The sequence below is a fragment of the Rhinoderma darwinii genome, chromosome 1, assembly GCF_050947455.1.
Source record: "Rhinoderma darwinii isolate aRhiDar2 chromosome 1, aRhiDar2.hap1, whole genome shotgun sequence".
Lineage (NCBI taxonomy): Eukaryota > Metazoa > Chordata > Amphibia > Anura > Rhinodermatidae > Rhinoderma > Rhinoderma darwinii.
In genome coordinates this window covers 220337407-220365227 of record NC_134687.1, presented here as the reverse complement: position 1 = coordinate 220365227, position 27821 = coordinate 220337407, and the positions used below count along the sequence as shown (strand labels likewise).

At 40.1% G+C, this 27821-nt stretch overlaps 1 protein-coding gene across 1 annotated transcript in view; it reads right to left on the bottom strand.

The window, feature by feature from the left end:
• Positions 1-27821, bottom strand: part of FRAS1 (Fraser extracellular matrix complex subunit 1) — a 457569-nt gene that overhangs the window by 410423 nt on the left and 19325 nt on the right. The window contains exon 2 of the mRNA XM_075861759.1: positions 14129-14160. Within this exon, the coding sequence (XP_075717874.1) occupies positions 14129-14160 (32 nt within the window). The remainder of the gene's footprint in view (positions 1-14128; positions 14161-27821) is intronic.

Below are 27821 nucleotides of genomic sequence, written 5' to 3'. Positions count from 1 at the left end.
GTAGAATTCATCCGTAATTACGGACCTTGATTACGGACCCATTCATTTCTATGGCCGACCGACACCTTCCCATATATTTACACGACCTATTTTTTTATTTTACGGACCGCGCTCCCATACTTTATAATGCAAATGCGGGTGACTGTACGCGGCTGGCTGTGCCCGTAATCACAGACCGGGTTGTGTGCGTGGGGCCTTACTGCAGAAAAATTCCGCCATGCTTGTGTCCTAGAATGATGGTGAACACATAGGTGTAAGGTGATTTTCTGATTATAATTACGTTTTCTTTAGCTCTAATAACTCTACTATTATGGTTTAGTAATGAAAAAAAAAGCAAGAATCTCTTAGAATGACTTTAAATGAGCACATACCAAACATTAATAAATTATGCCTGTATTATTAAGGACACAAAAATACCCCAGTAAAGTAGCGGTAAAAACATATCTAACAAAAGGTGAACCAACGCAGCACAGCCAGACGTCCCACGCTCATATATTATCAGTAACTATTTGCCACAGGTGTACATTCTAAGAGAAACGGAGTAGCATAGCATACCCAAACATATGTTCAGCCCCAGGGATCTAGATGAAATGAAAATAGGCCACTAAGAAAAGAACAGTGGTGCTGTAAAGATAGTTACGCTGTAAATAAAGTAACAAAATCCCATTGGTTATACTCGCAGTACAGTAAGACCCGTTTAAGCTGTTCGACATTCTACAACAAATCTGTCCTGACCACAAGCCTTAACCAGCTGTGTAGAACTGATGTCACGAGACTAAAATATAGAAAAAGCTTTGCGTTCTAGTCGTTTTACCATATCATCTACAGAGCCGACTATATTCCAAAATGATTCATTTAAAATACATTTGCCTTGAATCACACCCAGCACATATGCAAGCTTTGATATATAAAATAACCATGAAAAACAGCTAAAAAGGATCAATACACAAGTTCCATTACAATATAAATGACTGGTATATTAAAGTAATAAATAACCAGTAGAAGAGTTTCAAGCATACCGAGATCTATGCATAAAAGAACAGAAGTTTTATTATAATCGGAATCGCTCGTTTTCGCAGTGGAGGCTTTCAGAAACTTGAGATTTTATATGGTGTGTCGATAGACGGCAGCAAAAAAGCAGCCTCCAGTATGGTGACAGATTTGCCAGCAAGCGGCGCACGCTCTAAAATTCTCTGCGCTCTTTTTGGTTATGGTTTAGGTCACAAAACAAGCTCCTTTATGCTATGATGTCACAATGGGTAAACCTTGTATGTATTTATATATAGGCATAAGATTGTCCTTTAACCCTTAATGACAAACTATTTTTTCGTTTTTCCATCGTCGCATTCCAAGAGCTCTAACTTTTTTATTTTTGCGTCGACATACAGCTGTATGAGGTCTTGTTTTTTGCGGGACAAGTTGTATTTTTTAATACCACCATTTTGGGGTACATAGAATTTATTGATTAACTTTTATTAACTTTATTGGGGGAGTAATGGAAAAAAAAAACATACATTTTGCCACTCTTTTTTGCGTATTAGATTTACGTCGTTTACCGTTTATATAGATTTTGTATGTTTTACTACTTTTACACAGTAAAAAAACACCTTTTTTTTCAAAATTTGTTTTTGTGTCGCCGTGTTTTAAGAGCCATAATTTTTTTATTTTTCCGCCGATGCAACTGGGGGCTTGTTTTTTTGCGGGATGACTTGTAGTTTTTATTGGTACCATTTTTGAGTACATGCGACTTTTTATCACATTTTTTTGAAGGTAGGGTGAACAGAAAACCGCAATTCTGTCATTTTTTTTAATTAATTTTTTTACGGCGTTCCTAGTTCGGGTTAAATAATGTAATCGCTTTATAGGTGGGGTCGTTACGGATGCGGCGATACCAAATATGTGTAATGTATTTTATAAGGCAAAAAGTGGGTTTTGAATTTTTTTTCTTTGGGATTTTTATTTATTTCTTATTAACTTTATTAAACTTTTTGATACCTTTATTTTTAGTCCCACTAGGGGACTTCACAATGCGATAATCGCTTTTATAATACACTGCAATACTTCTGTATTGCAGCGTATTATTCCCTGTCAGTGTAAAACGGACAGGCACCTGCTAGGTCAGGTAAGGAGAGAGGCCTCAGGCATGGCTTGGCAGGCATCCACTACAGGCAGACCTGGTGGCCTTTGTTAGGCCCCCGGCTGCCATAGAAGCCATTGGCACCCTGCGATTGCAATTGCCGATGGAGTGAGAGAGGCCGATGGAGTGAGAGAGGGAGCACCCTCCGTCCAAAACAACCTGGATGCAGCGCTCGCTATTAAACGGGTGAGATCGATGTTGAAATCGATCCCACCAGTTAATGCAGGTGTCCGGCTGTCCTTAGAACGCCAGACACCCGCTTTAGCTGGCACAGGACACCCGTGCTGGGCTTATGTCAGAGCGCCGTGAAAAGGCAATTTCTCATATTTTGAAGAAAATTACAAAAGCCCCTTTTTTTTTTAGGTACCTGTTTGTAGGTGTTTTGTGTTGATTAGATGATTAGAGTGTGACACCATGAGCCTACAATCTTGAACTTTTACCCAATATTCACATTTTCTGGGGGACTAAATTTTGGGTTTTCATTAACTGTTAGCCATAATCATCAACATTTTAAGAAAAAAATGCTGGAAATAGAACACTCTGTGTAATGAATCTATATATTATACGAGTTTCACTTTTTGAATTGACATACTGAAATAAACTAACTTTTTGATGATATTCTAATTCATTGAGAAGTATCACGATCTGTGGAACCACTAGACCGCACCGCTGTAGTGGGGAGGAAGCTGGCCAAACAACAGAGTACCCAATTAATACAAAGTCCAGCACAAGGGTACCTGAATAGTCCAGACAGTCTAAATGGCTAGGCACAGATGGAACTTCAGACGGCAGATGATGCAAAGCGTGGCAAATGACACCAGACGTGGTAAACTGCACAACACAACTCCAACACTATATAGGGCGCAGGAACAAATACAGCACGGGACACGGGATACAGGTAGCCGGGCACGGGAACAGGAAACTAGTAAGGGACCATTTGAAAGACTAACAGAGGAATACAAACAACGCTCAGGCAAGGAGTGAAAGGGCGGGGCCCCTTTTATAGTCCAGGGATCTGGGACTAATTAGTTAATTCTTAACATGTGCGCGCGCTGGCCCTTTAAGGCTGCGAGTGAGCTCTCGCACACACCCTAGTGGTCACTGCAAGACAGGACGGCCGCATGTGCTGGCGTCTCCAGAGAGGAAAACGTTGTCAGGATGAAAGGGGTCTGCGACCGCGGCTGTTGCAAGAAGGGCTAGTATATTGTGGAGGATTGATCTGCATGACCTGTGCACAAGGACGCGACAGAGCTATGTAGGTTACCATTTATTGTATTTGTACCAGTATTGGAGGTATTAGAAAGAAAAGGTGATCTAATACATCCGGGACAGCGTTACCCAAAAATTACTCTTCATACATTACACATGTACAAGAGGTGGATGAGAGTATGTATTAAGATGGTCCTGTAAGGGTATGTGCACACGAGAAGTGGCTTTTACATCTGAAAAGACAGACTGTTTTCAGGAGAAAACAGCTGCCTTGTTTCAGACGTAAAAGCTCCTCCTCGTTTTATGCGAGGCGTCTTTGATGGCTGTAATCTTGAGCTGCTCTTCATTGACTTCAATGAGGAACGGCTCAAATTACGTTGCAAAGAAGTGTCCTGCACTTCTTTGCCGAGGCAGTCAATTTACGCGTCGTCGTTTGACAGCTGTCAAACGACGACGCGTAAATCACAGGTCGTCGGCACAGTATGTCGGCAAACCCATTCAAATGAATGGGCAGATGTTTGCAGACGTATTGTAGCCCTATTTTCAGACGTAAAACGAGGCATAATACGCCTCGTTTACGTCTGAAAATAGGTCGTGTGAACCCAGCCTAAGAGTTACCCCATGATGTTCATAGCTAGAAAAGTAAGAAAAGCACTTAAAAATGTAAAATATAATTGACAGTCGTAAGTAAGATCTACAAGGATTCAGTCAATGACTACAATGATGACGAGAAAGGCAAGTGTCAGGCAAAAGTAAAGTTACCTTTGTGAGAAGACTTTACTATGGAAACCAATTTTCCTGCTTGCTGGGATGTCACATCTCACATAAAAGAGATCCAATCTTAGAATCATGCTTTACCTTTGTCTTTGTGTCAAGGAACAGATGCCCAGGACAAATATGAAACAAAGTATTTGTTTAAAAGAATTAGAAACTGTGTGAGCGGCCAGAAGCTCCAATTATATAACCAGATGTCTTATTTTATTGAATAAATTCTGTGGAGAGATAGATTAGCATAATTCTCCCTAAATGTGAAGACATTGCTTTCTCTGAACTGCTCCCCAATGACCATTTGAATTATATTAGGATTTGTTTTCTTTGCGGTTTAAATTTTGTTTTGCTGCTTTTTTTTTTTCATTGCAAGTGACACAGAAACCACAAATCTATATTGATTAATAGTGAAAGTATTCGGCATTCAGAAATGTATGATGCGACAAAGGAAGCAGGTAAAAAAAGAAAATGAAGCAAAAACACGTCTAATATGTTCTTTATTGCATGGAGATTTAAATGGCATTGAGTAATTTCTCAGCAACAAGCGGCAGCTTGGAAAGCTTGCACTTCAGCCATCTTCAAATGAAATTTACAAAGCTTTAGGGCCACTTTAATTATCATATTAAGGAATTTATTTATGGCCAATTTCTCAATATAATGTTATTATTGAAATCACACCTTTTGTAAGAAGAAATAATGAGCAAATAGGAATGATCTGATAATAACACGTCAGCCAGTTCCCTGCAGATGCGGTCATCAGAATAAAGGAGCCATATATGGCAGCCTGTAGTCTGTCAATAGTAAGCGCTATGCCCATTAGTACAATTAAGCTTTCATATGCTACATCTACAAGACAGTACCAGTGAATTGTGTACTCCTTATAGCTCCGCATTGTTATCTGGTCACTCCTTATCAGGCCACCCAGGACAAACCCTTATCATGTGAAAGCTCCCCAACAGTGTATTGGGGCCCCAGCGATCAGCTGTAATCCATGTAGAAGCTACTTGACATTAACAGTTCAATGGTCAGTGGACACATAAGAATTTCCAACCAACATGGCCATGAAAAGTCTCCCATAATGAAAGACACTCCATGAAGCAGTTCCCCACTCTGTCCAACAGACAGGAATCCCAACCTGGAGACCCCTCTCCATACACTGCTGAGGCGAAAGCTATTGTAAGGATAAAAACGATATGAAAAGTCGTTTTTAAGGTGCGTAAAAACAGGTAACATTAAGGTTGATAGAAGATATAATTATGGAAGTACTGAAATATTTCCTTTAAACATAAAATGTGAGAATATATTGACAAAGTAGCTAAAGGTATAAAGGGGTTGTCTGGGACATTTAAAAAAAAAAGAAAAAAAAAAAAAAAAAAAAGGGAGGCAGCTGGCAGTGGATTTGATAAAATAAAAAAGTAAGTAATACACACCTAGCAAATCGCTCACCTCTAGAGTGCCGCTACTGAGGTCTCCGCCAGTCTGTTTAGTTTCGCAGGAAGTGATGACGTCTTTGGCCATCCATGTGACCATTGTTGCCAATCACTGTTCTAAGCTGTAATGCTGTCAAGAACAGCGCATCACTGCTGAGGCCAGTGATTGACTGCAGCGTTCATAGGATGACCCAAGATGTCATCACTTCTGGTAAAAGTCAGAATACTGGCGGAGACCAGCAGGGCATCAGCGCTAGAGCGCCGGGAATTTATCAGGGGAGTATTACTTTTTTTTATTTCATCACACCCCCTGCCTGTAGCCTGTTTTTCCAATGTCCCCTACAACCCCTTTAAAGTGTTCCCTTCTAATATACAGTAAGCATGTAGAGAGATGCTTAAAGAGGCTCTGTCACCACATTATAAGTGCCCTATCTCCTACATAAGGAGATGGGCGCTATAATGTAGGCGACCGCAGTGCTTTTTATTTAGCAAAAACAATCTATTTTTACCACTTTATGCGCGATTTTTAGCTTTATGCTAACTAGTTTCTTAATGCCCAAGTGGGCGTGTTTTTACTTTAGACCAAGTGGGCGTTGTACAGAGGAGTGTATGATGCTGACGAATCAGCGTCAAACTTCTCTCCATTCATTTACACGGCACTAGCGATATAGTTATATCATTATGTGCAGCCACATACACCAACACTAACAATACTGCAGTGTCCTGACAATGAATATACATTAATTCCAGCCAGGACGGGATGTGTATTCAGAATCCAGACGTCTGAATCTTTTCTATGACAACAAGGCAAACGTAATCTCGCGAGATTACGTTTGCCGTGCTGAAAATCTCACAGAAAAGATTCAGACGTGTCAGGATTCTGAATACACAGGACGTCCTGGCTGGAGGTAATGTATATTCATTATCAGGACACTGCAGTAATGTTATAGTGTGTGTATGTAGCTGCACATAACGATATAGCTATATCGCTAGTGCAGTGTAAATGAATGGAGAGAAGTGCATGATGCCGATTGGTCCCTGATTGGTCAGCGTCATACACTCCTCTGTGCATCGCCCACTTGGTCTAAAGTGAAAACACGCCCACTTGGGCATTAAGAAACTCCTTAGCATAAAGCTAAAAATCGCTCAGTGGTAAAAATAGATTGTTTTTCTTAATAAAAAGCACTGCTGTCCCCTACATTATCGCGCCCATCTCCTTATGTAGGAGATAGGGCACTTATAGTGTGGTGACAGAGCCTCTAAGTATGGTCATGTATCTGTATGCATCAACAGAACACTGCGGGAAAAATTACCGTTACAAAAAATTAGATGTATGATTTTGTATAGAAGAGAATTGGACCACACAAAAAGTCTTCATAAGATTCCTATATGACTACTGTTTGTATGCAGTTTTATGTCCAATATATCTTGTGTGGTTCTGCACTTGATACCATCCCTATATAATGTCACATACTAGGTAATTGGTTATAGGCTGCACTAATGCCTCCGATGTCAAAGAGGCAGTACACATGAAAAAGACTTGAAATGGCCTAATATCATATAGTGTAGGTAACCATGTCCAGACAATGGGACATGCTCTAAATGCAAGAATGTCTAACTACGAAAAGCAAACATAATACTAAGCATACAAAATGCTACTATGTAAAGGACTGTACAAAGAGTAGAAGAAGACATAAGGAGAATGATAATCAAACAAAGAACATTAGGATAGTACTCGGATGTTTACTATACAAATGGAATGGTAAAGGAGGGACACTTTAGAATGAATTGTTTTAAAGGGGTTGTCTAGCTGAGAAAACCTATTTTCGTATACCCCATTAGGGAATTCTAAGTTTAATGAGGGGGTGGCCTACATTCAGGATCTCTTGGCGAGAGTGGAGCGTAGATACGAAGAGCATCTCTCGCTCTGTAGGACCTATCCTGTCCTGCATTAGAAAGACAACCAATTGATTTGAATAAGCATTGTGTAATGCTTAATTCCCCCTGTGATGGCGCTGCAGGGAAATTGACCAATTACTGGCAGATGTCAAGGAACCCTTTTAACAAGTAGGGATTGTCCAAAGCAGACAACCCTCTTTTAGTCAAATAGGTAGGTCTTAATGCTATGCAAAGGGTTCAGTATACGTTTTGCTAAAATTATTTTCTTATTTGATATATTAAATAAATAAATACCGCCTCCTGCAGTTTTTCATCTGAAGCCTACATTTCTTATTTAGGTAATATAATTTACAACCGCCTGATATCAATCATATGCTGTGACAAATATTCAAGCTATAGAAAAAAAATCTCATAACATTAATATCACCCTAAACATTCTCATTCTAAGCCGAACTCCGCGAAAATACCTTCTACCGCGTATGCAACGTTTACCTGGCACATCACTGCAAACATAACTTAAGACATTTATGTTTGGGTACCGTCTAAATTGTACGTTTATATTTTAAGCAGTAATGTATAGTTTACATTTAACATATTTTAGATAGTTTCCCGGCAAGGCCCAGTGACTTGTGGTTTTTTGTTGCGTCTATGATGTGCTTAGAGCCCTGGCCAGATTGTAATCACTCATGAAAGATTTATTGGACCTGTAGGTGGTCGATATGATTGAATAGGTGAAATGCTGCATTATAAAACAAAAGGAACTTGCCCTGCATGCCCATACATAGCCAAGTGCTCCTACTAATGAAACGAAAAAGGAGGAGGAATTTTCCACTGGGGTTTTACGATGAGTTACAAATACCAGTTTGAGGCACACAGCTGATACCATCCCTCGAGGCAAAAGTGAAGTGCTAAACTAAGCTTTGTGTCTGTATATAAAACTTTAGATGTTCGTAGTAATGTAGCCAATAGACAACTGTTACACTGCTCTAGTATGTCATCTCTAATGTCTGCTTAGAAGTTATTCTAATAAAGAAATGCTATTGCACTACATTCTTCCCATCTGCCCAGATGTGGAAACTTCATGTCTATGGGGACACAAAGTCTTATCGCATCAAAGTCGCAGAAAACGTTGAGTATATATATAACTTGCATATAACAAATTCATACGCTTCCTTTCTTTTTCCTAGGTATTTTGTTTCATGTGTATACAACTTTGGTATGATCTGACGTGTTCCTATAGAGCATAGCGGTCGAGCAATAGCAAATATGTATTATGACTAGGAAAGTTTGTGGACTTTCAGATGCCGATCTGAAGGTATTTTACTATACTTTTATTATTGGAATTGCTGTACAATACCAGAGCATAGCAGCCCCAAGGCTATTTTACGACATGTACCTGCTGTATCAAAGCCAGAACACAGGCTGCTAAAATTTACAGCCTTTATTCTGCATATGGTCTCAAAGGGTGACAGTGGATTCGATTTCCCTACCACGGTCTTACTCTAATCTTCTTCATCTCAGAACAGAAACACAACTATAAACAATTTTCAGTGGATTAATGATTTCTTTTCAATAAAATAACTTTTATGTTTAATCGTTCGGTTTCTTAAGGCTGGGTTCACACGACCATGTTACGTCCGTAATGTACGGAACGTATTTCGGCCGGAAGACTCGGACCGAACACAGTGCAGGGAGCCGGGCTCCTAGCGATGTACAATGCTAGGAGTCCCTGCCTCGCTGCGGGACAACTGTCCCGTACTGTAATCATGATTACAGTACGGGACAGTAGTTCCACGCAGAGGCAGGGACTCCTAGCATCGTACATCACTATGATGCTAGGAGCCCGGCTCCCTGCACTGTGTTCGGTCCGGGTCTTCCGGCCGAAATACGTTCCGTACATTACGGACGTAGCATGGTCGTGTGAACCCAGCCTAAAGGCTACAGACACCTCTGACATTTTTTTTTTATTCTTGCATGTTTTTTGGATAAAAATGTTTGTAATAGGTTTTAATTAAAAATTCTGAACCGTTTTCATTCTGCAGCCTGCTTGTATTCTAATACATCGCAGGCTGCAGAATGCCGTCCACTGTGAAATCCGTCAGTTAGGCTGTTGGATGGCTTGATCTCCAGCGTCTTCTATGATCTCCGGATCTAAGCTAAATTATGAACCAATCAAAGTCTATCAACTTTGAATTAAGCATAATTTAGCTTAGATCAGCAAAGATTTGCGCTAAAGTTTTTGCCATTTCCTCCTATTCTACATATTAAATCTGGCATAAACTACATCTCCTTTGGAACCACGCCCCCTTTTCTCATAAATTTCTAAATTTGCAAAGCAACAAGACAAGTCACAAATTTTACTGCTAAAATATACATGTAATCACATGCAACATTTTAGCACTACAGTTTACGGCAAAACCTGGAGTAAACTAGTTAATAAATGTGTATGAATTACTTTATTTATATACGCTGCATATGCACTGTATTTCAGTAGTTGTATCTACAGGGAACCGGTCACCAGTATTACACCTATTAAACCAGTAATACCTGGTGGAAGTGGGCGAAAAATCTTTTTTAGGTAACCTATAATTATCTTCTAAGTAGGCTCTGTACCTTTAATTTTTTAGTGTTCCTGTGTCGTATGCTAATGAGTATAAAAGAGTCATATCTTCATTCCTCAATCCTTTCCAAATTAACCCTGCCTCCTTACTTTTGATTGACAACTCCTCATCTTCCCCCAGCACACACGAAGTCCCGTGCTTGCGCATCAATGTCCTATTCTGGTGCGTGCACACAACGGGACACCATAGTGGCACATACGCAGTAATTAGATTTGAGGCCCAGCCGACGCAGGGAAGGGTGTCAGACCATACATTACGGGTGAATTTGCGCTCAGACGAGATTTCGGCATTCAGGGCTGGCCAGTTTTTGGTGGTGGGCGGGCATAAGAAGAGGAACGAACGAGACTGCCGGATTATTACCATAAAAGGCACAAAATGTTTAGAAGAGGGGATAACGGCAATGAACTTTTGACAGCAGCGGTCAGCGAGGGCTGAGTAGAGTTCAATAGATAAAATACTGGTGACAGGTTCCATTTAATATCGTTATGTACTTAAAGAGGCTCTGTCACCACATTATAAGTGCCCTATCTCCTACATAATCTGATCTGCGCTGTAATGTACATAACAGTGATTTTTTATTTTGAAAAACTGTCATTTTTGAGCAAGTTATGAACAATTTTAGATTTATGCTAATTATTCACAGCACTGCGTGTTCTTGCAGGATCTGTGCTGTCACATACACCCACATTAACTTTACTGAAGTGTCTTGAGAGTGAATAGACATCACTTCCAGCCAGGACGCGATGTCTATTCACACTCCCGACACTTCGGTAAAGTTTCTGTGGGACTTACTCAGACCGCACAGCGTGAGCTCGCTGTGCTGTGAATACAGATGGACATGAATTGAGAGAAGTGTATGACTCCGATTGGTCAGCGTCATACACTTCTCTTTACAACGGCCAATTGGTAAAAAGGTAAAAAAACGGGCAGTTGTCTATTAAGAAACGAATTAGCATAAATCTAAAATTGTTAATAACTTGCTAAAAAATTATCGTTTTTCAAAATAAAAACCACTGTTGTTATCTACATTACAGCGCCGATCAGATTATGTAGGAGATAGGGCACTTATAATCTGGTGACAGAGCCTCTTTAACAAGGAACATATGAATCAGTATGGATGGTCCAGTTGTTCTTGTTTTTTTTTTTGTTCCTTTTTATGTGATAGATATATACACACACACACATATATATATATATATATATATATATCCCTTTTTAAGTACATAAATCTTGATCTGTGTGTATAAAAATAAATGATATTTTATAGTCAAAATACTGTACAGTAACGGTGTCAAATGGCAAAGAGTTGAAACTCTGAACAACTGTACAGTCAGGAAAGATGCAAAGAAATATAAAAAATTTATGTTGCTCAGCTGTCATTTCCCAAGGTTGTAATGTGAAAAGATAAAAGTCCTCAAACATAGACTTCACATAGAAATATTGAAGAGGTTATATAGATTATTTTTTTCCCTAAGGATAGAAGATCCATAAAAGATTTCAGCAAACTTTGTCAACATATCTGGACAGTATTCAGAATCACTCATTTTTAGGAAGGAATGTGTAACAGCAAAGATGTTAATTTGACTGTTATTTCGGGCTGTAAGACATTATCAATAAATACATCTTTATGATACTATGTATCATTTATATTATTAGATTTTATCTGATGTATACAAGTCAGATAGTTGGTAACTTTTACTGAATACATTTTGCAGAATAGAAGAAACTAACAAAAAATCTTTAACTTTTAGAAGAATCCCTGAAATTCACCAAAAATACACAGATGGCAAACATTCCGCATCCTGATAAACAGGACGAAAACCCCTAATCTAATAATCAGAAAAAAGAAAGAAATGAAAATATATTTAGGCATCTAGAAGCTGTAAAACTGAAGCTCCAAATATTCCTATGTGTAAGAAATGTAATGTCCAGAATTCTACATAATTCAAATTATATTTTTATTGTGGATTATATAAATTAGTATATAACAGTGCAGAGTAACAAATAATAGATAAAATAGATAATATATTCCATAACAGGACTGGACTAATCTCAAGCAAGGTCCCTAGAAATTTGATATTTCTGTCTTACTTTTTGAGTAGTGAAATAAAGTTATTATTTCTAGTTTACTGAAATGTTGATTGGCGTCTAGAATGGGCAAAATGGCGTCTAAAGTAATTTTCCCAGCCTTAAGAAATAGATAAAATATATAAAAATAAAAAAAAAAGAAGAAGAGCAGACTTGTTTGCTGTTCATGAGCAGGCAAGTAAAAAAAACTGCCATGTTGACACAAAAAAAGATATCAGGAGATTTGTCATCAGGTCTAAGGCCTCATGCACACGACCGTAATTTTTATCCGCAATTATGGACCCATTGATTTCTACCAGCCACGGACCCCTTCTTGTATATTTACAGGTGTCCAAGCAGTAGAAATGACCTGCAAAAAATAGAACATGTCCTATTTTTTGTATTTACGGACTGTGCTCCTATACTTATTATTGTTAGCACGGTTGACACCCCGCGGCCTGTCCGTGCTATATTTACTGATCGTAAATACTGCATGGTCAGGTGCATGAGGCCTTAGGTTATATATCTTTTTTTTCTACAAAGACTTACTAGCAGCTAGTCTGTGAGAATAAGATAGGTGTATGCAGCGAACCAAGAACATTAAAGAGGCTCTGTCACCACATTATAAGTGCCCAATCTTCTACATAAGGAGATCGGTGCTATAATGTAGGTGACAGTAATGCTTTTTATTTAAAAAAACGATCTATTTTCACCAGTTTATTAGCGATTTTAGATTTATGCTAATGAGTTTCTTAATGCCCAACTGGGCGTGTTTTTACTTTAGACCAAGTGGGCGTTGTACAGAGCAGTGTATGACGCTGACCAATCAGCGTCATGCACTCCTCTCTATTCATTTACACAGCAGCATTGAGTTCTTACTAGTAGACGATGTGCAGCCACATACACAGACATTAACGTTAATCAAGTGTCCTGATAATGAATATACATGACCTCCAGCCTGGATGTCATGTGTATTCAGAACCCTGACACTTCTGAATCTTTTCTGTGAGATTTCCAGCAAGGGAAACAAAATCTCGTTTACATCGTAATCTCGCGAGATTACGCGTGGTTTGCTGGAATCTCACAGAAAAGATTCAGAAGTGTCAGGATTCTGAATACACATGACGTCCCGGCTGGAGGTCATGTATATTCATTATCAGGACACTTGATTAACGTTAATGTCTGTGTATGTGGCAGCACATCGTGTTCTAGTAAGAACGCGATGCTGCTGTGTAAATGAATAGAGAGCAGTGCATGACGCGGATTGGTCAGAGTCATACACTCCTCTGTACAACGCCCACTTAGTCGAAAGTAAAAACACGCCCACTTGGGCATTAAGAAACTCATTAGCATAAAGATAAAAATCGCTCATAAAGTGGTTTAAAATAGATCGTTTTTCTAAATAAAAAGCACTGCTGTCACCTACATTATAGCGGCCATCTCCTTATGTAGGAGATAGGGCACTTATAATGTGGTGACAGAGCCTCTTTAAGACCAAGGCTATTTGTGGGCAGCATAGTAGCTCAGATGTTAGCACTGCTGGCCTTGGTTCGAAACCAAGCAAAGACAACATCTGCATGAAGTTTGTATATTCTCAGTGCTCTTGTAGTTTTCTTTCAGGTATTTAAGTTTTCTTCCACACTCCAAAAACATACATAGGTCAGTTCCTTCCTGTGAAATTTGCCCTTGCCTAGAGTGTGTATGCAAGATATGGAATTAGAATGTAAGCCTTGCAATGGGCAAGGAATGAAGTGTATTCTCTGTTCAGCACTGTTGAATGTGAAAAATCTTTATCTATAACCAAAACGTAACTAACTTTACTGTAGAATGTTCTAGCTTAGTCAGCAATGTATCCACAGCTGCATATTGAAAACTCTGTTTAATTTTTTTAGATGAAGAAAGTCTGGTTGTTAATTTTCCAGCACCTACAGATCCAAGTGCATAGCTAAACAATTGTATAATTTAAAATTAACCAATTAACAGAAAATTGGACCTACCGCAAACAAGGAACCTTGGAAGATACACGCACCTGTAAGGAAAAAATAAATAAATTAGAAAATAAAATCTGACACTTAATAGAAAAGTTACTCAGTACAGCCATCTTACAGAGCAGGGGTATATGAGTTGCTTTTAGTATGTGGAATTGATCAATGGCTTTTCTCGGCCAAAAAAAATCTTCCTTTATTTGTTAATCTGGGACACAATGTAGAAACGGTCTAATTGACATGTCACCAAAGTGTCAGAAAACCTAAAGATAAAAAATATATATATTTCCTACAATGAGTGTACCGTATGTGCAGTTCTGAAAGCAGATCTTTACTGAAATGATAAATTGGAACAAAAAACAACAACTTATTTTTAAATAAATTCATCCTATAATTCTACAACTTTGCACCCAGATGCCTTTCAGAGCATCTTATATTTTGCCCTGGGTGCAGGAAAGTAAAGTGACTTGGCTTCCAAAGGTTACCGTTAGGCTGTTCGAGGATTCTCATGGCAATAGACTAGTTCCCTGCGCAGCTTAGACGGAGCTCTGCCTAGTAATTCTTAGAAGGTAAGCAGCAACAGAACTTCCTTTCTCATTCGTGTAATGACAGAGGTTACATAGAAGCCAGGTAAGATTTTATAATGTGCTTTCCTAAAACAAGTCTTGTGGAAATAGTAAAAATATATGGATTGACTTGGATTCTATCTACAACAAGGCCGTTTCTTCTCTGATAGTTTCGATGCACAAGGGCCAATGGGTATGGGACTACATAGCAAAGTCGGCAATGGGACGCCAACCTGTAATTCACACAGCAGCAGGATTATTTTTATTTCAGCAGTAACCAAAGGAGACATAGTAGTGCCATATGTGAATTCTGCAAACGAGAACCTACATGGTAGAGCCACACCACGGATAGGCACTGGGGGGGGGGGGGGGGGAGTTATTAAATGTTCTACACCAGTTTTCTGGTGTAGAAGTCGCAAGTAGCTCTTTATTGTAATGGTAAAAAGGAACTTTTTAAAAAAGAACAACTGGTGTTGCTGCAAGGGAATTTAAAATTTGCTGCACATTCGCTTATAAGAGATAGATTGACCAAGGTGGACAACCTTTTAAACCACTTTAAGGTAGAAGTGGGAAGAGGTTAGACAGTAAAAGCTCCAGTGAAACCTGTCAAACCTTTGTTAAAGAAGCTCTGTCACCAGATTATAAATGCCCTATCTCCTACATAATCTGATCGGCGCTGTAATGTAGATAACAGTGGTTTTTCATTTTAAAAACGATCAATTTTGAGAAAGTTATGAGCAATTTTAGATTTACGCTAAATAGTTTCGTAATAGACAACTGGATGTTTTTTTTACTTTTGACCAAGTGGGCGTTGTAAAGAAAAAAGTATGACGCAGACTAATCAGCGTCATACACTTCTCTCCATTCATGTCCATCTGTATTCAATGCACAGCATGATCTCGCGAGATCACGCTGTGCTGTTACATACACCCACATTAACTTTACCGAAGTGTCTTGAGAGTGAATAGACATCACTTTCAGCCAGGACGCGATGTCTATTCACACTCCGGTAAAGTTACTGTGGGACTTTACAGCGCCAATCAGATTATGTGGGAGATAGGGCCTTATAATCTGGTGACAGAGCCTCTTTAAGGTAATATTTTGTTAAGGTAACGTATAACGTACCTAATCACATTAGACGACAAATTGTAAAAGTAATCAACGATAAACAATCAAAACTAAACAAACACAATCAAAAAACACTCTGCTGTGAAATAAAAGATTACCCTACCTCAAAAAAAGACATGGGAACTACTTCTTTCTAAACTATCTTCTATCAGTGCCTCAAGTTTAGACAAAATTACTATAGACTTTACGTAATATCCACGGCACGTCGTTTCTACTCACCCCGACGGTCGCGGCCATGGACTTGCGAGTGCTAGCCGGGGTCTCCTTCCTAGGAGACGCCTGCACTCACTTCCGCTCTGCTGTGTCCCATAGGGTGCGCGTGTGTGCTCGTGTCCGACCTTAAAGGGCAAGCGCGCGCACATGTATAAAATTACTAATTAGCCCATGATCACCCTGGAATATAAAAAGGGCTCTGCCCTTTCACTCCTTGCCTGAGCCTTGTTGTGTTGTCCCATGTTAGTCTTAGCATATGGTTCCTTAGTGTTATCCTGTTCCCGTTGTTTACCGTGCCCTGCTATCTATACTGTATCCCTGCTGTGTTGGTTCCTGAGCCTTAGAGTGTTGGAGTCGTGTTGTGCCACCTGTCACGCCTGCTGCCATACACGTCTGGTGTCATCTGCCACGCCTGATATCATCCACCACGTGTGGCGTCATCTACCTTCAAGTTCCGTCTGTGCCTAAGCCTCTGCTACCGTCTGGATTATCACAGGTACTCTGGTACTAGGACTTTGTATAGACTATTGTTTGGCCAGCTGCTACAGCGGTGCGGCCTAGTGAGTCCACATACACACGGATCGCAAAACTTTTGCAGCCAGTAAGATCTCTCCAGGTGCCAGTTTAATTTTTTTAGTTGCCAGGCAAAACAAGCTTCAATGGACATAAATAGAAAAAAGTTAAGAAAGGGTTACACAGGTGACTTTTGCAGTTCCACGGCTTGCTGCACTTTTAGCCCACAGCCGCCAGTCACAAGCAATTCACAATAGATCACCCCCATAGGAAATAATGTAAATTAAACGCTCTATTCCCCCAATCCCACTTCTTTTCCTTCCCAATTTTTACTTTGCTTGCTTTCCAATCTGGATACAATATCATTCTTTTGTAGCATTTTTAACTTGTTGGGGTTACAATAAATAATGTGCTACTAACACTTCTTGAAGCGTATTAATCACTTTGTGGAGAAGCTGTGTTGATCTCTCTCTACACTGCTCATACGCAGATCTGGCATAGAATTCGCTTACAAAGAGAATAATCTTTACAGATTTGAAGCAAATGTATAGGCGAGTATATGGAAAGTAAAACTCATGCTGCCCACACAGTGACGGACTCTGAGATCTTCATTTAGGAATAGAATTTTTTAAAAAGGTACACTGTCCTAATTATTAAAGTCGTAGAACCCTTCTTAGTATATTTCCATATTTAACAGCATTATTTTGTAACCTTGGTCCATAATGTGAATGAACACATAACAATGTAGTAGATGTTTTCCATCTTTCTCTTTTGTCATGTCCTCCAGACAGCCAGGTGCAGACCACAATCAATGGGTCGTTCACAACTTGCACTGACAGCATTTATCCGGATTTTGAAAATTGCTTTCAGTTAGCCAAGTAAGTATTTGATCTCAGGTTGTCACTTTAAAAAAGCAGTCACTGTCATAAATCAAAGAGACAAATAGGAAAAAAAAACAATAATTTTCACATAAAGAAATCAGTGAACAAGAATGGAAAAAGTGTCATAGACTAACAGGGTCATTTTACACTGGCCTATTTTGGCCGTAACAATGAGCGCCGATGAACGACACAGCTCCTTGATCGGCGCTCATTTAGTCCTTCAACAAGAAACAATAATTAGCTATGTATGGGGACAAGCGAATGTTACTACGAGCATTTGCTCTTTCATAAGCGGATAGTTGCCCTGTTAACACAGAGCAAGGATGGGGAACGAGCGTTCATATGAACGCTCCTTTGCCCGATAATTGACCCGTGTAAAAGCTGGCCATAAATGGAAAGCTTTAAGCCTGATCAGACAAATGTTCTGATATTTTTATATCAGTCCCTCTGTTTGAATGGATTCACATGGGATAGAAATCCTGCGGCAGCAGATTACAGTCTCAGCCATGTGGATAATATTTGAATAAATCTCATCCACATGCTGATGAACATTTTCTGGATGGAAATCAGAGAATGCTGCGTGGCTTAGCAGGAAAGGAGTGTGGTCTAACTGAAAGAGGGCGTGGCTTAAAATGTGACAAGGTGCACCAAAATTGCAACAGTTGTGGCACAAAAAGTTGGCCTAAACTAAGCAAACCTAAAGGTGTTATAAGGAAGAGAAAGGAGTCTATCTAACTAGATGTGCCACATTTGTCATACAGAATGCACCAGTGTGATCAATTTGGCACATCTTCAGACGGCCTAGTCTAAATTTATGCAATTTAAATCTGGCCCAGTAGGTGCGATTTAGAAAAACTGGAGCGGCAAATATTTTTTTGTAAAAATTATGCAAATAATATTGCTAGTACTTGTGTCATATCTACATAATATTTGAATATAATTTATTTCATACTTTGTCAAATATTTTTCCTTTTTGTGGATATAGCCAAAACGGACGATCACCTCACAAATGTGTGTTCTATTATGTTCTAACTGTGGTCTTTTGACCACAAAAAGACAATAGTACACCCAGTAGATGGCAGGGACACAGGACCTACGCCAGTTCTATCAGCAGCAGGTGCTGGCCATAATGTACAGCTGACATCCTGCTGCAACGACCGGAATTGGAGATATCCAGGCCTGGTATGTCGACATGCCTATTAGGCCATGACAGACAATAATTCTTTGGTATACTAAATATATACCAAAACAATAAAGAAATGATCAACGATTGTGAAGTCCCCTAGTACAACTAAAAAAATAACTAAACAAAGTTTAATAAAAAAGTTTATAAAACAAAAAAGTGTTCACAGTAGAAAAAAAATAAAACCATTTTTTTTCCCATAAAAAGTGGACAAATTTGGCAGAAATGTAAAAAAAAATAAACCACAAATATACTGTGGTGCGGAATTTAATGTCAATTTATGCTACGTTTTCATTGATTTTCTGCTGCTGGTTTTCCCTATTGAATTCAATGGGGATGCAAAATCCACAACAGAAAGCCATGTGTTGCGACTTTTGAGGCGTATTCGCAGCGTTTATGCCGCAAAAATCGCAACGCTGAAAAAAAACAAAACCAACATACTTACCCAGAACGCCCTCCTTCATGCAGTCCGACCTCCTGGGATGACGTTGTATCCCATGTGACCGCTGCAGCCAATCACAGGCTGCAGCGTCACATGGCCTGAAACGTCATCCATGGGAGGCTGGAGCGGACGTCAGAGGGAGAGGATAAATATGTGCACTTAATTACGCAACGGCATTTCCGTCCGAAAAATTGCACCACAATTGATGTCAATGGGAGGTCAGAGACAGAAACGCCTGAAGAAAGAGCATGTCGCTTATTTTTCCTGCAAGCTTTTTTGTCCACTCGCAAATCAATGGAAGGCAATTTCGGACGTTGTTTAGCGTGGTTTCCAACGTGGCTTCCGCATCAAAACTAGTGACAAAACGGTGAAACGGTCAGTAAAATATCAATTTTTATAACTGTGCCTCATCATATGTCTAGGATAATTCTGATCACAAAGCTACAACCGGACTTGTGATAGTCGAAAGCTTTGGGTTTTTTCTTCAAAACATTAGAGAACAATGTTTAAGTCTTGATCTTCCTACTGCACCAACAATGGGTGTGAAACCTAGAGCGCTACCATACAGCACACTGGTAAACAATGCTGTTGCCTTTGGCAGATGATGAAAGAAAACAGATTGCATTAGCATCCCTTTGATTAACCCAGGTTTTCTTAAGATTTCCATTTCTTGCCTCTCACCAGGAGCCAGAAAACCCACATAACAGAAAAACTTGCATTTATTATAATGTACAGTTTCATGTAATATTACACCTATTATGATTGCCCCCTTTATTAAATACAGTTGCAACATTACTTAGGCCTCATGCACACGACCGTAGCCATGTGCACGGCCATGATTTTCATGTTGGCCGGCCGCGGAGTGTCACCCACGAGCCGCCCGCAAATCGCGGGCCGTGCACATGGCCGCGTCCACTGGCTTCCACATAAAGGACCTTCCTCCATATCACATCAGACAACACGTATTAGCCAATAGAAGCTCGCAGGTTTTTCCATTCTTAGCCTTACATACACAGTTTTAGACCAGGTTTCCATAACAACCAAGCCATTTTTCTTTGCTCGACGTGTTACTCGCCATAACTGTACCTACACTGGGTTTGAGCATTCTCATAAATTGAATTTCTTTCCTACCAGTCATGCCTCCAAAAAGGAACCCTGCACTTAGACGAAATACTACTGTGACAAAGCGCATGGCTGCTGCCCGAGCTGCCGAAACCTCTCAACAGAACCAAGCCGATGCATTTCAGCATTCTCATAGATAGAACCCCTATTGTTCTCTATAGGCATCCAAACGCCTGAACCATTTGACCCCAAATTTGGCACATAGGTACATCGGGAGTCCGGGAAGGTTTTCGTAAATGTCCCAACCTTGCCGTTTTTCTCTGTTCTCAGCCATCATCACATGATCACGATCCAATACTATAAAAGTGAATACAGACATTCACTTTTATAGTAAAGATGTTTTTATCTAGCAGTAGAAGATAGTGCACTTTACAAGATAATCCTAGATGGGAAGGTACAGGGAAGCAGTTACCCATAGCATCCAGATTACTGATGGCCAGGAAGAAAGCTGCATTACTAGCTGCAGAGACTCCCCTTGCCCAACCGCAAGCTGATCAAATGCGTCATACTGCTGCTCGAGCTGCTGAAACTCCTCAGCAACAGATGAGACAGGTGGCTCTCAGAAGCGCAGAGACTCGCGCTTAAACCCAGGCCAGTCAGCAAGCTGATAGAGCACATCATCATGTTCAGCGTGCTAATGAGTGGGCTTTCATGCATGATGCTGTTTTCAATTAGGATCCAACTATAGCCTATTGCCAACTGGTAATAAAACTGCCAATGTTGTTAATTAAAAGGCTCTGTCACAGTCGTATGACTCCATTTCCTATGAGTTTTGCGGTTAGGTATTTAGGAAGTTAAAATTTAAATAAACAGTGTGTAACTTCCGGGGTATATAGAGCCACTAGCGATTTCCCTGTAAACCAAGAAAATATGAGGGCATGGATTAGACTCCTCGGCACCCTTGGAACAAATCCAATGAACACACAAACAGACAGACCAACACGTTATACTCAAGCAGCACCGGGTACTTTTTCTAGTATCTTATAAACCTCAACCATGCAATGTTTACCTATGCTGGGAATGTTCTATAATAAAAAAGCGCATACATTTAGGAACTATATAATTATAAGCAATGGTGCAGTAATGTATGGTTACATTATTAGGATAATGAAAAGTTGGGGTGGTCCAGGTATATAATGTAAATGGTGCAGTTCACCCTTTTCCTTTATAAAACTAGGCAATGTAAATGTTGTCACGCCAATTCCCAGACCATAAATATTATATATATATATATATATATATACATACATACATACACACACATATATACACACACACACACACACACATGGATAATATAAAGATATACAGCACTTTGCAAAGAATATACTTTATATTTATTTAAAGAGGCTCTGTCACCAGATTTTGCAACCCCTATCTGCTATTGCAGCAGATCGGCGCTGCAATGTAGATTACAGTAACGTTTTTATTTTTAAAAAACGAGCATTTTTGGCCAAGTTATGGCCATTTTTGTATTTATGCAAATGAGGCTTGCAAAAGTACAACTGGGCGTGTTGAAAAGTAAAAGTACAACTGGGCGTGTATTATGTGCGTACATCGGGGCGTGTTTACTACTTTTACTAGCTGGGCGTTCTGATGAGAAGTATCATCCACTTCTCTTCAGAACGCCCAGCTTCTGGCAGTGCAGACACAGCCGTGTTCTCGAGAGATCACGCTGTGACGTCACTCACAGGTCCCTGCATCGTGTCGGCCACATCGGCACCAGAGGCTACAGTTGATTCTGCAGCAGCATCAGCGTTTGCAGGTAAGTAGCTACATCGATTTACCTGCAAACGCCGATGCTGCTGCAGAATCAACTGTAGCCTCTGGTGCCGATGTGTCCTCGCTCGTCTGACACGATGCAGGACCTGGGGAAGTGACGTCACAGCGTGATCTCTCGAGAACACGGCTGTGTCTGCACTGCCAGAAGCTGGGCGTTCTGAAGAGAAGTGGATGATACTTCTCGTCAGAAAGCCCAGCTAGTAAAAGAAGTAAACACGTCCCGATGTACGCACATAATACACGCCCAGTTGTACTTTTACTTTTCAACACGCCCAGTTGTACTTTTGCAAGCCTCATTTGCATAAATACAAAAATGGCCATAACTTGGCCAAAAATGCTCGTTTTTTAAAAATAAAAACGTTACTGTAATCTACATTGCAGCGCCGATCTGCTGCAATAGCAGATAGGGGTTGCAAAATCTGGTGACAGAGCCTCTTTAAATTTGACTCACCTTCAACTAGAACATTTCTCTACCTTAGCTCCATGCACACGGCCGTGCCCGTAATCACGGCCCGCGATTGCGGGAATGGCCGGCTGCTAAAAAGGTATGGGAGCACGGCCTGTAAAACACGAAAAAACAGACACGCTCCATAATTCCCGGCACAGTTCTATGGCACGAACACCCATCCGTAGCGATACGGAAAGGTTTCCGCGGCCAATAGAACTGAATGGGTCCGGAATTATGGAACATAATTGCGGTCCGTAATTACGAGCAATTTTACGGTCGTGTGCATGGGGCCTTAGCACTGCAAATGAAAACCTGAAAAAAATACCTTCAACTTTAATAAAATAAAAGTCGTCTTAAAAAAATATATATATATATATATATATACACACACAAATATTTATCAGAACAAATCCATCTGTAAATATGTTACTAGTGACTAAAGGGTGCACGTACGAATGCTCGTTCCCAAATATTTGCCCTTGTAAAACATGGTAGTGATCAGTTGACGAACGAGCAAACTGTATGGGGATGAATGATCGTATTAACCATCATTTGTCCCTATACAACCCATCATTACTCCATGTAAATGTAGCAAATGAGCGCCAATCGACATGTTATGGTCGATATGCGCACGTTACTGTGCAGAAAATCTGCCCATGTAAAACCACCTTAACATTTTAGTGCTTATTTCTAGACAACAAAAAGTGTGAAATTGACTCCTGGAGTGGACCATCTGGCTCCTCAAGTCTACAGTAGTTTGTCCATCTTTTTTTCGAATAGACATCCAGCCGAAGCACAACTTTTCATCAATGCACCGCCCACTCGGAACAGAGCAGCATCTGATGTGCTGTGTGAACAAAGTCTTAGTTTGGGTGCACATGTAGATTTTTCTGAGGACTTTACCCCTCTCTTTTAAAAGGGGTGAAATCCAAGGTGAAAATCCACAAGAAAATTGACATGCTGCAGAATTTAAATGGCATGTCAACTTACGTGTGGAAAAATTCTGCAGTGTGTAGATGCGATTTGTTCACTGTACAGTATGTCGCTGCAGATTTTCCATCCACAAATCCACATGAAATCCGCAGCATGTTGGCTTAGATATCGTGGACTGTCACCACCACAGTGACCTCTATAGCACGGTGATTTTATGTATTTTGTTTTTCATTTTTATTTTTCCAAACCATAAATACTGAAAAAGTCAAACTAATAACAGTGAACAATAAAATGATGATGGTTTAATAAAATGCAGTACATTAATCATAATCGAACAATGAACATCTTAATACAAATATTAACAAAACTCAAAAAACTCTATTATAAAAATCCATACTCTAATACAATTTTATTTCCAAACACGGACAATAAAAAGCAAATTCATTTTTACGGCATGCCCATTGTGGTTACAATAAGAATATTGATTCATTCTTTACTTTGTCTTTTAATCATGTTTGCTACTTTCAGCTTTTTGCAATATATTGTGTTTAAAGAGCTCCTGAAATAGATTATACTCGTGACATACAGAGTTGGACTGAAAAAAAATAATCTCACTTACTTTCAATAAATATTTCTATTTAAGCACAATTTGTTTCTGTTGTTCTGCGGAACATTTAAAGCTTTCTGGATTTGATAGTAAGTTTAAGGCCTCATGCACAAAACCATGCAGTATTTACGGTCAGTAAATACTGCACAGACGAGCCGCGGAGTGTCACCCGCATTTGTGGACCGTGTTCACAGTAATAACTATAGGAGAACGGTCCGCAAATGAAAAAATAGGACGTCCTATTTTTCCCCGCTCATTTCTACGGTCAGGACACACCCGTAAATATACGGGAAGGTGTCTGTGGACGATAGAAATTAATGTGCCAGTATTTTATCCCCAATTACGGATCTGTACTTGCGGATAAAAACTAAGGTTATGTGCATGAGGTCTAAGTTTTGATGCTATGAGTAAGGACACTTTTTGTCCACACGCCTAACCTCCGCTCAGTCTCAATTTTTTTTATCATGTTTGTCGAAAAAATGTATATCTTTTTAAGGGTATGTTCACATGGCTTATTTTTGGCCGTTTTTCAGGCCGTAAATTCGGAAGCAGAACGAACGCCTCCAAACATTTGCCCATTGATTTCAATAGGAAAAACGGCTTTCTGTCCCGACGGGCAGTTTTTTTCGCGGCCGTTTTTCAGAACGGGCGTGTAAAAGAAGTGCATGTCACTTCTTGAGCCGTTTTTGGAGTAGTTTTTAATTGGACTATAGAAAAACAGCTCTAAAAACGTCCGTAAAAAACGCAGCGAAAAACATAAGTTGCTTAAAAAACGTTTGAGAATCAGGAGCTGTTTTCCCTTAAAAACAGCTCTGTATTTTCAGACGTTTTTTGAGAAGCGTGTGACCATACCCTAAGGATGTGCTGAAAGATCCCCCTTTCAGCACATCCTTCTAAAAAAAAAAAGTTCACATGTAGCGTAAATCCTGCAGATTTTCCGCAATGGATCCGCAGAATAATACAGTAGTAGAAAAGTAAATGAGATTTGAGCAAATCTTATCCACCCGCTGCGTAAATGATGATCGAAAAAAAAAAACGCTCAGAAAATGACCTGCAGTGCTGTTTTTTTAATCTGCAGCATGTCAATTGTATTTGCGGAATCGCTGCATTTTTTGTTGCGGGTTTTCCCCATTGAATTTAATGGGAAGGTAAAACCCGCAACAAAGAGCAGATGTTGCAATATTTACCCAGAATTCTGTGCTTCTTCGTCCAGGATGCAGCGGTCACATGGGATGAAACATCATCCTAGGGCTGCAGAACGTAAAGACGTCAGAGGGACGCGTCCCCATTGTCAGTATCCTTTTTTTTCAGTGCATCATTTCCGCAGCGGATATTCCGGTCGAAAAACTGCACCGCCATTTGGTGTGGTTTTTCGGTTGAAATTCCCTGCAGGGGCCAGGGCGGATACGCTGTGTGCTTTTACGAAGCATATCTGCCCTGTGTGAACACAGCATAAGGAGCCTCTCACACGAGCGCGCTTGGTCCGTGATATACGGTTTGTACGTCAGCCGCATTTCGCAGATCGAAAACATTGCAGTTAGCCGGGCTACTAGCATCATAGTTATCTATGATGCCAGGAGTCCCTGCCTCACTGCGGGAAAACTGTCCCGTACTGTAATCATGTTTTCAGTACTGGACAGTAGTTCCGCAGCGAGGCAGGGACTCCTGGCATTGCACATAACTATGATGCTAGGAGACCGGCTCCCTGCACTGTGTTCGGTCGGGGAAATGCGGCCGACGTACGGACCGTATATCACGGACCGAACACGCTTGTGTGAATCCGACCTTAGGGTTTGTTCAAACGTTGCATAAATACTGCAGATTTTCCAAAACGGATTTCATTGCGGAAAATCCGCAGCGTATTACAGTAGCAGCAGATTCGATGAGATTTTAACAAATTTCAAAGGGGGATCTTTCAGCACATCCACAAGCTGCGCAAAAAATCAGACAGCAAAAAATTAAAAAAAAATTGGCCTACGGTGCGTTTTTTTAGTCTGCAGCATGTCAATTAATGCTACGGAATCGCTGCTTTTCCCCCATTGAATTCAATTGCTAGGGAAAACATGTAACAAATAGCAAATGTTGTGTTTTTTGCAGCGGAAAAGCTGCGATTCCACCGCAAAAATCGCAACTCAGATGAGAAAAAAAAAAAAAAGCTTTTTGTCGTTTAAAATAAATAAAAAGATTTATACTTACCACTCGAGCGTTGTCATAGCGACGCTTTCTTCTGTTGTCCGGCCTCCTTGGATGACGTTTCATCCCATGTGACTGCTACAGCGGTCACATGGCCTGCAGCGTCATCCCAGGAGGCCGGACAACAGAGGGACGGGTTAAGTATAATTTTTTTTTTTTTTAAATCTGTTTTCCGCAATGGATTTTACGCCCGAAAAACTGCACCACAATTCGATGCGGTTTTTCGGTCGTTATTCCCTGCAGGTTCCAGGGTGGATACTCTGTCTACTTTTACGCAGCATATCGGCCCTGTGTGAACAGTTTTTGTCTAACACTCCCACTATTGCACTCGTTTTAGAAAAGTTGTCATAAAAATTAGCTCAACCCCATACTGAATTAGACCAGATGCATATTACGTGCGGATTTGCTGCCGCGCGTAACACAGTACCAGAAAAGTAAATGAGATGTCAAGAAATCTCATCGACACGTTGCAGATTTCTTCTGCATGTAAATTGACCTGCGATGCCTATTTTAAAATTCGCAGCACGTCAATTTATCTTGCGTTTCCGCTTGCGAATTGTATCTGACAGGTTTGAAAAAATATATAAAAATACACCAAAATATGGTGCGAATTTTACCTGCAGAATTCCCTGCCACTTTTAGGCTGATTTTCAGCACCAAATTCTGCAACGTGTGCCTAAGGAAGTGTTCACACGTTCTGGATGTGACAAGAATCCTCAAGTACGCCAACAATGCATGTTTTTATAACCCCATGCATATGCTCCGAAAAAAACCAGCACAGACTTTTGTCCGTGTCGTGGAAAAAATTATCCGCGACAAGACAGATTAGACACATTGAAATGGGGCTAATCCTCATGCAGATCCACAGCACGTACACTGCAAATTCGCAGCAGAGATCAGTGTCAGCCTCAGAATTCTGTGGATCTTCTTGTATATACACATGGCATATCTGTTATGTGTCAACATAGCCAAAAGGGCAAAATGAACTTCTCCCTAATATAGAACGGGCGAAAATGTATAAGCAGTTCTATTGTGTATATGCATCAAAGTGGCTTGGTATGAGAGCTCCTATATAAAATGTAACAATGGTCACGCAGAGGGCTAATTTCAGGTCCACCCCTTTGGCTACACTACACAAATCGTTATATCACTAATCAGAATCCTCTTTACACTGAACAATTATTATTACGATTCGTTTATTTTTGTAGGATCCTTATGATATTGGGCCACTGTAAAAGGTCAGGGATAAAACTATTGTTTATCTTCGATCTTAATCCACTGTACATGCATAAAAACCGCCCCCAATATCAATAACTGTAAATTTGCTAGAAGCAAGGTTTGTAGGAATAAAACGGTCTTCCAGGGAAGAGAAACTCCTCCCTGAAGATTGTTCGGATGTAAAACATTCATTAGATGCTCAGAAGTTTTTCAAACCAGAAATTGTTCGTTGTATGGGGTCTTCCACCGATGTCAAATGTCAGGGAAAACGAGGGTCAGCCATGTTTGATTTCAACATGCCGATCCTTTGTATCTCCTTTCAGGTGCTGGGCCAGTGTCAGAAATATAAGACTGTGGCTTGTCTCCGCCACACCGAAGTAACATGTTGAGCGTTTATGTCAGCAAGCACATTTTTTTGAAATATTAATTCTCAGCAGCATTCCCTTCACACAGAATTTTTCTTGCAATTTTAACTG